This window comes from Lupinus angustifolius, chromosome LG03 (assembly GCF_001865875.1).
Source record: "Lupinus angustifolius cultivar Tanjil chromosome LG03, LupAngTanjil_v1.0, whole genome shotgun sequence".
NCBI classification, from domain to species: Eukaryota; Viridiplantae; Streptophyta; class Magnoliopsida; order Fabales; family Fabaceae; genus Lupinus; species Lupinus angustifolius.
Window position 1 is genome coordinate 5,810,434 of NC_032011.1, and position 14,749 is coordinate 5,825,182.

At 33.3% G+C, this 14,749-nt stretch overlaps 2 protein-coding genes across 4 annotated transcripts in view; both read right to left on the minus strand.

Moving 5' to 3' along the window:
• The window catches only part of LOC109343247 (two pore calcium channel protein 1), a 49,285-nt gene extending 45,654 nt beyond the window's left edge, over window positions 1-3,631 (minus strand). For all 3 annotated transcript variants that reach the window (XM_019581461.1, XM_019581460.1, XM_019581462.1), the window contains exons 1-4: window positions 3,432-3,631; window positions 1,611-1,754; window positions 1,378-1,485; window positions 694-789 (exon numbers count right to left, since the gene is read on the minus strand). In XM_019581461.1, coding sequence (XP_019437006.1) covers window positions 694-789; window positions 1,378-1,485; window positions 1,611-1,754; window positions 3,432-3,554 — 471 coding nt within the window. In that variant the 5' untranslated portion in view covers window positions 3,555-3,631. The remainder of the gene's footprint in view (window positions 1-693; window positions 790-1,377; window positions 1,486-1,610; window positions 1,755-3,431) is intronic.
• Window positions 10,783-14,227, minus strand: LOC109343251 (trithorax group protein osa-like). The gene is made up of 3 exons (XM_019581465.1): window positions 13,937-14,227; window positions 12,753-13,034; window positions 10,783-12,161 (listed from the first exon to the last, which is right to left on the minus strand). The coding sequence occupies exons 1-3, from the start codon at window positions 14,063-14,065 to the stop codon at window positions 11,010-11,012; spliced, it is 1,563 nt and encodes a 520-aa protein (XP_019437010.1). The 5' UTR covers window positions 14,066-14,227; the 3' UTR covers window positions 10,783-11,009.

The window sequence follows — 14,749 nt, forward strand, 5'->3', positions numbered from 1 at the left end:
GGGGTAATCCTTAGAAAGGAAGTGACCGAATTGGAGCAATTCAGTTACTAGGGGATTGGTTCTCTTCTACTCTTATATTCTAACTTTTCCTACAATCAAATTGAATATAGATTCTGCAGACTTTAAATCCAATTGGATTGAATCCTTAGTTCTATTCTTCCTATCTCATTTCTACTTCTAGTTTCTGGATATCAGTGTTAACAGGAATCAACTCACGCAAAAGCTGAAGTTAGTTGGGTGAAGGACCATGAGCGGTTTTATATAATATCTAACAATTTTGAATGATATAAGGCTTCTAAATATAGCAAGATTAACATTAAAACATGGTTTAATATTATTCAGGAGATGTAGTAGCTTTCGTTATCTCATCTCCATGTCTCATGTATTTTTTCTCTTCTCTTCCATTTAACTATTTTTTGTCTTCTTTGAAGTTTTATCCCTACATCAATATGATATTAAGACACCTCAATTCTGCTTCAACTTCTTTTCTAGTTACACAGCCATACGATACCATATATTTCTAACACTGCCTCATTACTCAATGATGCAAATATATTACACTTGAGATACATGAATTCCATGCACTAAATAGCGTATTCTTCTTTAAACTATAGAGCAGATGACAAGGGAACTTTTCTAGAAATCGATAGAATCATAAATTATATTGATTAGTAGGATATCAAAGCAGCATACCTTCAATTGACTAGTAGTGTTTTTCCAATATATACGGGATCCTTCATATGATATTGGGAAGAAAGTGTGTATGATTATCAAAAAAATAAGTATTCCCTGTATTGCACCCAAAAAAGGTAATGTCAGGCAAAATAAGTCACAGATAGTTGAGAGAAAAATACAAGAACATTTCAAAAATCCCATAGATCAAGCAAAATCCTCATGCCATAAGGAATCCAACCCCTTATGTTATAAACCAATCCCAATTTTAGCCAACTCCACCTAGTGGGATTAAGGTTTGATTGTTGTTGTTATAAGAAGAAAATCATTTTAGAAAGAAAAGATAGAACGCACATCTGGAAGAATGATAAGAAATCCTCCTTAAAAAGGGGGAAGGAAAGAGAGAACAAAGCAAAATTGGCTAAAAGTTTTAACATTTTGCATGTCACTCCAAAATGATTGCTTAACAATCACACACCAAAACTATCCAAAATGAGACATTCAGTAAATAAGATAATGGCACAGAGAGGTATTATTTTCTTTTTAACCAAAATTCCCAAATGTCTGAGAATAACATACTTAATTTCATTGTGGGAATGACAAAGTATTAGCAAAGGTGATCACCATTTTCAGAGTGACAACAACTAAAAGATTCATCAACAATTTACGCAATAAAAAAAAGTGTCTTAAGTACAGCACTCTTACCTCATAAATAATACATTCAACAGCAGTTAGGTATGGCAACTCTCCCAAAAAGAAATACTCTCTATCCTTGCAAGAATGTATGGTATTGTTTTCACACCATAGAGGTTTCTGTACCAAGTGAAGCAAGCCATGAAATGTCGTCTTTTTTTCATTTCCAATTTTCTTTAGACTAAAAGCCTCAGATAGAAATATAACTAACAGGCACTGAAATTCAAGAGAAGTTTACTACTAACCTCCAGGAAATTCAGGACTATCAAAGCAAAGTAACTAAGAGACCAGATGAGGTCGAATTTAGTGAATATAAAATAAAATTTTGCATAACTTTGGAAGCTTGATGAATCAAGAATTTGCTCAGGGAGACCAACACCATCTTCAGCCTGCATAATGCATTTCCAATCAGAACAACAGGCAGTTAACTGACTAGAAAGAAAAATATATGCATACAAACATACAGCATAAGGAAGGAGAGTATACTATAAAAGTCAAAAACTCAAATTATTTCACCAGAAAATATCGTTACCCATAGGAACATTGTTTCAATTTATTTTATTTTATCATTAGCCATGTAGCTGACCCCACCTAGTAGTGGGATAAAGCTTGGTTGTTGTTGTTATCTACTTTCCCTAGAGGGCTGCCAAGAGGCTGAGCCTCGACGCAGCGGTAAGGTTGTTGTGTGCATCTACCCTCCTCAAACCCCACTAAGTGTAAGCCTTGTGCAGCCGTTTTCTAGGGGGCTTCCAAAATATGCAAAATCCAATAAGAAAATAACAGAAGTAAAATTAAATAAGCATTAATAGCAAGTTCATTTGTAATACAAGTTCCTTTTTTAAAGAAAGTGCACAGTTCTGAAAGAGGAAGAAAACAATATCACTTTAGCTCTTAAAAAAAACAAGGAAGCAATTCAAAAATATGCCATGCATAGTAAAAGAATTCAAACAATTGAAAAATATAATAAAGTAGAATTAAATTGTGATTTCTTGATACAAACAGAAATTGAAGAGAAATGAGAACCATTCTGATCGGGTACACATTGTTGTCTCATAAATTGTGTCATTGCATGTACCATTTGGTCACAAAAATAATTAATTATTATTTTTTTAACTTCAAAATATTTTTTCAACCAATCATAGGCTTGTGGTACATGTGGTGGCACAATTTATGACCAGCAGATGTTGTCCCATTCTAATCCTATACCAGATAAATTTACAAGGGAAAATTACCAATAAGGAACTGTTGATAAAATATTTAGCATGAAATTGAAGGGTAAATAGCCAAATTATCGCACAGAATCACCATATTATGTTCCTTTTGTTGTCAATGTTTTGTTCTGTTTTCATAATTTAAAAATAAAAAAGGTTAAAACTAACTAAAAATGGAATTCTCAACTCACAAACAGTTTAAAAAAATTATTGCTTCATTATGACATCTAATGCCAAAATAATCCAGATACACTAATCAATTGCTTTACAAAATAACAATATTAAATTATTAATAACCATGTTGACTTTAACATACAAAGCCACTTAGAATTTTCACATTTGTTGACACAGACAAAGTTGAAGAAAACCACTAACGTAAAGCACACTCCAATGTTGATGATTAGTTAGAGATGAATTGAGTTAGTCTGGTGAGCCACTAATTAGTGACTATATTTTGTTGTACATAAGCCACACTTTTGTTTATTTAGTAAACTTCTATTTCTTATTCCTCACTTTCTATTGATTCTTTCTTGCCATATTAAGAGAACAAGACCTAACACCGGTCTAGAAGCTAACAAATGGGAGGGTTGCTCAAGCCATTATAAATGGTATGACGTGTAGTTACATGGTGTACGCAGAACTGGACCATGTAACTACAGTTTCACGAGGACTTTAACACTTACCTAAATAGTTGATCACAAGATCTACCAAACTAGTGATCCAATATTGATTACTATACCTAAATAGAACAATGCCTGATTAGAAACTTAGTTGGGAAATTATCTAAGAACTAAATTAAAGCATAATAATAATAATAATAGTCAACGTTTGACAATAAATATGATTTGAACTAACCAGATCCACAAGAGCGGCGGCTTTCTCGTAATTGGAGCCGTAAGTGAGAGCATCGGAGCGGCGGTGTAACCCCCGCGGCCGGTCTCTCCGGCCACTGTTTTCGCCTCTCAGCAGCGGCTCCATTTTTCTTCTTAAATCTTAGAGAGAGAGTGAATGAAATATCAAATAATTGCAAGGAATAATGTGTGGTGAAACGAAGCACGTGTATCACTACGTTCTTAATTCATTACAAAATGGTTTCCCATCAAACATGGCTCGGTAAATACTGAGAATATAAAAAAATGTATAAATACAAGAGAAAAATATGTATACACTGATGATATAAGAATTTTTAATTATGTTTGATTTTTTACAAAAAATAATTCAAATAAAAGATGGATGATACATTGATTATGCATAATTCTTTACACTATTAGTGCATCAATAATACACTCTAAATATAATTTTATACATTATGGCTGAAATCTTTATAAGGTAAGATATAGATATTATACTCGAGCCAAAAGATATATTATTGATTAAAAATAATTCTTAACATAGTTGTCGGTGAAGGGATATGTTGATAAGTAAGTGTATAAAGTTTACTTTGTTATGTCGAAAATATTTTAAGAGTGTAATATATATGTATATATTGTGTGAAGATTTATGCATAATTAGTGTATCATTCACCATTCTTTTATAGAGTCATTGATGATCAAAATGAATGAATGGTGGATGATAATGTTTAATGGTTAGTTTTTCTTCAATTTCTCTCATTTTCATTGATTTTGTGATGCATTAACATAAAATTTAAACTTAAATAATTATTTTTAATAGTATAAAAATCTCATTAATGAGATAGCTGAGTTTCACCCAAGTTTTTATCTGAAAGTGATAAATGACGGTGACAGAGAAAGTGACATATTATGAAGAGAAAATAAAATTAAACGGGGTGAAGACAATTGTATAGTTTTGGATTTGATGTACCACGCACCAAGCTGATCACTTTGACTACGGTAATGATCTGAAACATACGGTTTTTTTGTCTTTTCGTTATTATTAAAAACGCTCACATAACACGTGCTTACATTGAAAAGTCAACATAATATGTTATCTTTCTCATCCATTCATTTCAAGTGAGTCAAAAAATGGCTCCATTTCTTTAAATGAGTTTAGGCCACAAATTGATTGGTTTTAGATGATTTAAAATATATTTAAAAACAAATTATTGCTCCAAATGTAAATCGAACTTATATTTCTTCCATTCTCTCTAATAGCTTTATGATCCAAAAAATGAAATGTATTATGAACTTCATTGGGATGATGTAGGAATGAACTTAACTGCTACAAAAGATGTACAGCTACTAAAAAGAATCCAAATCATATGTGTCATGAAAGAAGTTAAGAAGACAATTCTATCACAAAAAATTGTTGTCACTTAAAAAACTGCTCGTATAAAGTATGTGTAGTATATATAGGCGTGTGACTTATGACATAATATTTTAAATTTGATATGACTGGTTTTTTACTATGTAATTTGCAACTTATTTACTGGAGTTAGGAAATGAGTACTCTGACCCGTGATTTTACAATGAATTGAGTCTATTGATACCTGACATTTTAAAAATGTTGTTGGATAAGTATAAACTTGGACAATGAGGTGTCCAGACTCACAGGCATCTGAATTCATTATATATATATTGTTAATCCATAATGTTATACTTTAATTTATAAATATAATTGTTACGTTATTAAATAGACAGTAATATTATATTGTTGAATAATAATGTAATATTACATTCTTAATTGATATGTATAATCCAATATTTTTTTGATTAAATAATTCTTACTAAATCAATTTTGTATGACAATGTTGAAATAGTCAATTTAAAGTGGGTTTAAAACTTTAAATATGTTTTATAATTTTTTCCTTTCTTGATTACATAAATAACATATAAGATTGTATGAAACAAACATACAATTACATAAATTTCTCGCAACTATTTTTAATGTTTTTTATATGGGTACTCACAGATCCGTCGGGTACTCAGAGACCCATAGGTAACAAAGTCAACGGGTCTGGAACGAGGCTGAGTCTAAAAAATAAATTAATGGAACACGTCTGGGTAATGCACTTATCAGGACTCATTGCCATGATAATTTATGATTGAAGTTGTAATTATGCGACTTCAATCTTGTGTATTATATTATGCTTCTTCTTATTAGGGAAAGGTTAACGATTTCCTTATGGTTCCCGTTTACAGAGTCATCACAATCGGAAACAGTTTTTGACCAACCAAAAGCATAAGGATTGATCATGAATGGTGCCAGAATCCATGATGCAACTAAGAACCAGCTATATATACTTATGGCCATATAATTACAAGCAAATGTATACTTAGTAATTAGCTACTTAGGTTTGTGTTAGTTGTTTGTTATATCAGTTTTTTTCCTCTTTTTTCTTGTATAAATAAATCATATTGAGTCACTTTTTCATTCAATTCAATAATGAGAATATTATTCATTCAAGAAGATTCAATTCATATTCATTCAATGAATGATTTTCTTATTCTTTCTTGTTTTACCAAGATTTTTTCATAGCTCATACCATTTTAACATGGTATCAAAGTAATAATTATTGTTTTGATGACTTCTACTTATACTTCTCGTTAGCAGCCTCATCTTTAGCATCACTTCTTTCAGAATCAATATAGAGTTCTTGTGTATCATCATTAGGAGCTTGAATTGTGTGATTAGATCTTGAATTCATTCGCACAGTTTCAGTTTTTCTAATGTTTAAAGAAGTAGGTATACATTCATCATATTCTTTCTTGACGTGATTAATTTTTTTTTCTTAAATATCGCTTAATTGCAAGAACCTTCATCTTGAAACAAAAGTTTCTTTCTTTTCATTTCACCTTTGAATCTAATAGTGTTTCAAGGGTAGTGGTTGCATGGAATTTGTGATTGGTGGCAGAGTTGTTTGATAAAATTGCATGCAATAGGAGGTTATTAGATTCAAACTAAAGATGTTTTTGGATGGTGAACAATAATCCTAGTTCTTAGTTCTTGAAAGATAATAATGTTATATATTTGAGGTGTTATTTTGATGCAACAACATGGTTGCTTTTGTTCTAAGAGGTCTGTAAAGAAAGAATTAAACAAAGAAGGCTCCTAGTTTGTTAAAATGTGGTAAGAGTCATGAAAAGAAAGTTTCTTGATGAATCAAGAAGTGTATAAAAGAAAGGTTAAAGAAGCTTAATGAAAGAAGAATGAGAAACAAAGATTGATAATATTCTCACTGAATGAATGAAATTGATTGAATAAGAAGTGAGTCATTATGACTTATTTATACAAGAGAAAAGAATAAAAAGAAAGCTTGTAAAGTAAGTAACTAACATAAACCTAACTTGCTAATTCCTAACTTTCTAACCAACTATCATCTTCCAAAATAACCTATCATATATCTTTAATATCCCCTTCAAGCTGGTGAGTGAAATTTTTTACTCTTCAGCTTAGAATTGATTTGAAGTAATAACAACGCTTAACCACTCATGGCAGAAGCTATATCATCAAACGCTTAACCATCCATAGCAGAAGCTATATCTTTGTTTAACCACTATAGACAGAAGTTACTCATCCAATGCTTAACCATCCATGACAGAAGTTATATCTGAGCTTAACCATCATGGACAGAAGCGAACCAACCATTGATGATGAAAGAGAGAGAACGGATCAGAATCTTGATCCTAATGAGATGCTTCTATGATGAATAAGAAAGAGGAATAAATAATGAAGAATAAGAAAAGGATGTAATCTTGTATAGGATAAATTGGTCATGGTACTCAATTCTTGAAAAGCTTGAGGATATTAAGGCTTTGTTTGGGAGTTATGAGGGAAAGGAAAGGAGAGGGTAAAGAGGGGTGAGGAAAGGAATGAGAAGGGAGGGCAAATCCAACTAAACTCTTCCCTTGTTTGAGAGTGTGGAATTTAGATAGGAGGGGATGGAAGGTTAATGTAATACAAAAATATTATTTTACCCCCTCCCCTTTAAAAATCAATAGTATGTTATGTATTATATATTATAGAATAATATTAGTAAGGGTAGTTAGGTAATTTGGCTTATTTTCCTCCCAAAACACCCCAATTTAGGGGAACTATGTATTTTGGCATTTGGAGGGTTTGAGGGGTTTTGAAAAGTCCTTCAAAACCTTTCCCTCTCCTCCACTAAACTCCTAAACAAGGGAATCCCTCTCCTAAACTCTCCCTTTCCTTCCTCCCCCTCCAAAATGGTACTCCCAAACACACCCTAAGAAGCTAACTTATGTACTTGAAAAGAATTTTTGACCAAAAAACATTGGATGCTGAAGAACAACATTGGAGCAATCAAAGAAATCAAGACAATTTCGTCACATGCAGCATTGTCACCTATTGGAAGCAAGATAACACTAATGAAGGTCATTGAGGTGAAAAAGAAAGCACCACCATGTTCTTGATTGTTGAAGTTTTCCATGAAAATCCTTCATGGAACCATAAGTAGAATCTATCAAAAGATAATTATGCTCTAATACCATGTTAAAATGTAGTAAAAGCCATGAAAAGAAAGTTTCTTGATGAATCAAGAAGTATATAAAAGAAAGCTTAAAGAAGCTTAAGGAAATAAGAATGAGAAACAAAGATTGATAATATTCTCATTGAATGAATTGAATTGATTGAATAAGAAGTGAGTCAATATGACTTATTTATATAAGAGAAAAGAATAAAAAGAAAACTTGTAAAGGAAGTAACTAACATAAACATAACTTGCTAATTCCTAATTTTCTAACCAACTATCATCTTCCAAAATAACCTATCATATATCTTTAATACATTTTGTGATGTTTTATGCCTATGCACTGGATCCTGAAGAGTGTAGTGTGAAATTTGTGAAAGTTCTTTTGAAAATGTTTGTTTGTGATGTTAATCCCCTATTACTAAGATGAGTGTTGTTGCATATCTTGCTAGTTACTTGTAACGTGCATAGTTTCTCTCAGCTACACTGGTAGCTAGTAGGGCTGGAAAGAAGCCAAACTGAGTCGAACTAGAGTTCAGTTCGGTTCAGCTCAATAAGGATTGGCTCGACTCGAAACTCGACTCGAGTTTGATACGAATTATTATTTTAGCTCGAGTTCGGCTCGATTAAAGTTTGCAAATTGTTTGGTTTAGTTCGAATGGTTCATTTGGACAACTCAAATAATTAATTAAATTTTGAAAAAAAAAACTTCAAAAAAGTTTTATATATAAATATAATCTTGTTTATATATAAATAACATTACATATGTGTGGGTCATAATAAACTTAAAAATTAGCTTATATATATATATATATATCAAGTCAACTCATGAACCAAACGAGTCGAACTATATTCAACTCAAGTTCGGTTCGTTTATTTAATGAGCTCAATTTTCAGCTCAAGTTTATCTCATTTGGTTCATGAACCAAGTTTATCGAGCTAAATAATAAATCAAATTTCGAACGAATACCGAGTTGATTTGGTTCATTATCGTCCTAGTTGCTAGCATCTTAAAAATGTTTGGTAGATTAGTGTATTGTCTATTGTAACTCACACGACTTTGATATAAATACATAAGCAGATCAAGTTTTCTACTATGGGTGCCATGGTGTTTTATGTTTGTCTAAAATCATTGGTGAACATAAATATTCTATTTTCTTTACCCCTCTCATAAACATATGACATTATTATAGTGTGATTTCACATTGAAGCTGCATACTATGATCAATATTTTGATCTGTTTTTTCTTCCCTCTTTCATCGTCAATGGTTGGTTCGTTTTTGTCTACAGTGGTTAAGCTCAAATATAACTTTTGTCATGAATGGTTAAGCATCAGATGGTTAGCTCCTTTCCATGGTAGTTAAGCAAAGATATAGTTTCTGATATGGATGATTAAACGTTTGATGATATAACTTTTGTCATGGGTGGTTAAGCGTTGTTATTGCTTAAAATTCATTCCAAGTTGGGAGTTAAAAATATTCACCCATCAGCTTGAGAGGATATTAAAGATATTTTAGAGGTTGCTTTTGGAAGATGATTGTTAGTTAGGAAGTTATGAATTAGCTAGTCAGGTTTGTGTTAGTTGCTTATGTTACAAGCTTTTTTTTCTTCTTTTCTCTTGTATAAATAAATCATATTGATTCATTTTTTCATTCAATTCAATAATAAGAATATTATTCATTCAAGATTCATTTTATTCATTCAATGAATGATTTTCTCATTCTTTCTTGTTTTACCAAAATTGTTCATAGCTCCTACCATTTTATCACATAATCAATTGCTTTTATGAAACGGTTGGGAGCTTGTGAATATAAAATAAGGGATTAGTACATTGAATGCCATCATTTTCTGAACTTGTGGAGCATGGGGCATATTCATAAAAAGCGAGTTATTGAAAATGGCAACCCTCCTCCTAGCTTCTAGATTAAATGGGATGTTTAATGTTTTGCATTGAATCCCTTGATGTAAGAATAGTATGCAAGCGCTGAACCTGCAAATGGAAGTTCTCATTGATGGTGTGGCAGTATTTTAAATTGTTGTTGTAGTAACGATTATGCCAATGGTTGTGGTTACTACAATTGTTATTATTATGACTGTTGCAATTCGCATTGTGGTTTTATGGTGTGATTTGTTGGTTAACAGATTGTTGTGTACCAAAATAGTATCGCAAATTCAATCAAGTGTTTTCAGTGTATGAACACTCCATCAAAAGGTGTTTCAAGGTTCCTGGCTCAAATTTTAGTTTTTTTATATTACCAAGGGTATCTATTCACCCTTTAGGTAATGAACTAATATTCTTCGAGTTGTATAACTTCCCCTCTCAACAACAAAACACTCGACTTTTTAGTCGTTCTAGGGGTCTAGTAGGGTCTTATATCATTAGACCAACATATTGTTAATAACTCATAGTTTAGTTTGATACTATTCAATTTATCCGATTGAGTTGTCATAGTTATTTACCTAACAAATATTCTTGAATCACAATCTGACTTAATACCACCACTCCACCAGGAAGAGAGGTTAGCTTATTTTAAGACCAAGACATGCTACAACCTACAAGCCTCAGCAGAAACATGATGTACTTTAATACAACTTAGCAATAGAATACTAACAGATATCTTGCTCAACTTTTTCTAGCAATTAAATTAGGCATCACTTGGACAAGATCTTATCATACTGTATGAATGCAAATTATTAATGGAAGCATAATATACATCTAACAGTTCAAATTTGACTCAACGTTGTTACATTCTAGTTTACTTTTACATGGTGATTTCACATTATTCTCACTTCTTTTAAATAAATGACATCATATAATATCTTCCCTGAATCAACATTAAATGTTTTGTAATAATCCTCATATATATCAAACATGGTATACACGATAATACGTGCACATTACACTAAAGTTTTATTCAATGCATAATAAAACACGCAATGATTTGAAGGTTGGAATGGGTCATCCAGACCCTGGACAACATTGTTCATACAGAACATGCTGGACAACAATGATGCTGTCTATAAACTGAACATGCTGTGCAAGTTCTTTACCCGGACCATCCCCTCTGGGGACCCACCGAACTACGCACATTCAACCGGTCTAGCACGGAGTTAAAATCTATAGGCTGCCCAGTTTCCACCATCCTCTGGATCACACTTGCCGCATGATCAGCTCTAAATCCCATGCTCACAAATTTCTCAATCAATTCATTGTAGGGATGGCCACCAATAAATTGCGACGGGCTAGGGTTCTGGACAATAAGATTATGTGGTGCAGGGTTCTGAAGGGAAGCACTTGTTGGAGGATACCCAACATGAGCAAAATGAGGAGGTTGAGATGGATGATGTGTTCTGCCTCGCTCGCCATCATACACCATGTATGCACTAGCAGGAGGAAGTGTGGCGTGGGTCCCACTAGTTCCATAAACATCCCCTGGTTGTACCGGAAAAGAGCCCTTGATTTGCTGGGGTGGAGGATGCTGTGGAGCTGTTCTACCAGTACCGCTATATCCATATGGTATGGCATCACCATGGCTAGATCCTTGGGGTGGAATCGCTGAATATGGTAGCATTTGCAATGACATGCTGGTTGGCAGTGTTTCTGTGGGAGATGAATTTGCAGCTTGGCTTGGAAGGTATGGAGCATAAATATTTGTCGAAGCGGGTCTCATTTGAGGCTGTACCGAGGGTGGTTGTGGAGGTTGGACATGCTGATGCCATTGCTGTGGCTGCGGCTGCGGCTGCTGATACTGGGAAAATTGTTGAACGTGTGGGGATTGGGTTACTTGAGAGGATGTTGGTTGTGGAGTTCGATATTGCGAATCAGAATTTAAATACTGATTCTGAGGAAACTGAGTCACAACTGACGGAACGGGCATGGAGGTGTAAGGCATGTAATGAGGAGATTGTTGAGTGCCTTGGGTCACATTTGGGGCTGGAGCTTGAGAGGGGGGTGCCACAGGCTGTGGCTGGGGAGCAAGTTGATGATGTATAGCAAGAGCTAATTGCTGGTTATTTGTGTCAGATGCACTATTATCAGTTCTTTTAGGATCTGTGGCGGAAGGTGAAGATTTCTCCTCGTTGGACTGTGAATGGCTCGAGAAAGATGACCCTTTCTGAGCAAGTTGAAGCTTGACTAATTCTTTCTGAGTCTCGGCTAGCTCTTGCTTCTCTCTTAAAATTTGCACAGACCTGTGTACCTACACAAGCAATATAAGAGAAATAAACGCACGGCAAAATGATGTCTGCAGATAAAAGCATATGCAGCCTGCCAAAAAGTGAACAGCTTCATGCGGCACGTTCATAAAGGGCACTATCAGCTCAATGCTTATGACTGAGCACACTGGCCCCCACCTGAACAACACGGTTTTAATATTGGTTGGAAGAGGAGGAAGGTAAAAACAGACTTTATTTTGGCAACAACAACACTGGACAATGATCAGGTCTGCAATTGACAACGTTGATGTACAAAGTATATTAATCTCAGCCTCGGAAATTTTGCAAATCAAGATAAGAAGGCAGTTGGTTTTAACAGGTTCAGAGACGACATTTTCTTGTGTGGAAAAAATTCCAGTACTCAAAGAACTTTTCCAGCATCCACAATTATTTGACTGCTGCCTATTTTAATTTTTACCAATATAAGATGTCAGCACGATGTTCCAGCTATTCATCCACCGGAGAGATAATTTCTCATACTAAGCTAGAGCAATTTATCAAGTATATCAAAACAGATAAATCAAAGGTAACTTGAACGCCACTGCATATTCATTCAATTGCAAAATGAAACTTACTTCATGAACATGTTTCTCAAGAGATATGAGCTTTGAGTCTGCCTCTCCATGGTCACTATTTAAATCAGATCGCATTTGTCCAATTGATTTGTCAAGATTGTAGCAATACAATTCCAACTGTGATAGCCTTGAACTGATTCCCTCAAGAAACCGCATAAGGTTGTCAGCATGTTTTTTCATACTATTCTCAACAGTTGAGATCACTTCTCCGCTTAAAGAATCTTCAGGTGAAGCAGTAGCAGGAAATACTGATGTCCTAGGCATCCTTGGTTTGTTAAAATCCTGCGAAAAGGGTAGATCTTGTTGATATGAGATTCAGAACCGCTTAATAGGCGTATAAAGTACATGCAATCCATAATCATTACAAGTACATACACACACCTAAGAAATATTAAGCTTGAGAATGGACCAGATGATTCAAAATAAAGAAAATATGACAGTTCTCAGTGAATAGAAACCCGATAATTACCCACAATAACCATTTAAAACAATGAACCTAAGTTACATTTTCTCTCAAAGAAAACAAATTAAGCCTCTTCGGCTTTAAACAAACTACTATAAGCATGTCAAAATGAGCAAGATCAGCATGTAACAACACATTCTTTAAGTCTTTAACACACTCTCTCTATTAAAGGGTGGATAGTGTGTTGAAGAGAACGCATTAAAGAGTGTTGCTAGCATTTTTCATGTTGAAATAAGTATCCATCCTCCCAAACTATTATTTACCCAACTCTGATCTTGCCCAAATGAGGCTGAAATCTTCATAATAATAAGATCTTCAGTTCAATATTTTACTAAAAAATAAGCAGATTTCTCTAGCAACAGTAAGTCAAAGTAACTTCACATATCAGAGAATTCAACTATTCTGAAAATTCAACAGAAAATAACAACATAGATTCACACCGAACCTTAAATCTCTTATCATAAAACGTTCATGTAATGATAAAACATTCAATAAGAATACAACTTCTCACATCAAATTAAAATGTAAACTATTCATTACTTCAACCATGATTGATCATTACATACACTCCTACATAAAATGCTAAAAATTGAAACTTTTCAAAAACACCCAATACTTCTTCACCCAGAGAACGAAACCCAAATTGAGAAATTTCTCATAAAGAGTAAAAATCAACAAGTCAATTAGTAAAACTTGTGAAAGGGCACATGGGTAAATTTACCTTACTGGGATCATTGTTATGAATCCCATTAGAAAATTCATCATGGTTGTTATTGGCATAGTCTTCATAGGTAGAAAGGATATCATCAGAACCAAAATCGAAACCCTTGGAGCCACGACCAGACGCCATTGTTGAAGCTTGGAGAAGATGAAGAAAGAGAGAGAAAGATATAGAAAATTTATGAAGTGGGTTTGTTACTTGTTTTCTATGCAAAAAAAACGAAGGTTCGTTTGGATTTGGAAGATGAATAAAAATGATGAAGAGAAGAATAAAAGTTATATAAAAGAACAAGTTTTAAAAAACGAGGTGTTGGGTTTGGAGTGGAAGATAAGAAAGTAGAAAGAGATAACCGACCATTGTATAATAGATTATTTTATTATTATGACTCAGAAAATGTCTACCACTTCTAAAAATAATAAATTCGGCGTAAAATTGTTCTATAAAATTTAACTAATTTCTCATATGAAATTTGTTAATATCAATTAATTTGGTTTAATGAAAACAACTACAAATAATCGGAATTACTACCTACATGTGCTGTATGGGAAATTGATCAATTAAAAGTGATATGAGAGACTATGTAATTGAAGTATGTTAGCGGATAATATTTTAGTCATTGATTTATAAGTGGTAAATATTATTTTATCTAATGGGGAAGAATTAAGTATTCTTATAGAATTAGTCTAGACATATTTCTACAGATTCAAGGGTGTAATGTTAGTTATAACTAGCAAGATATCCGTGCATCAGCGATGCATGGGGCAATACTTCTTTGCTATAAGATTAATAACACATATTACATGTATATTTATA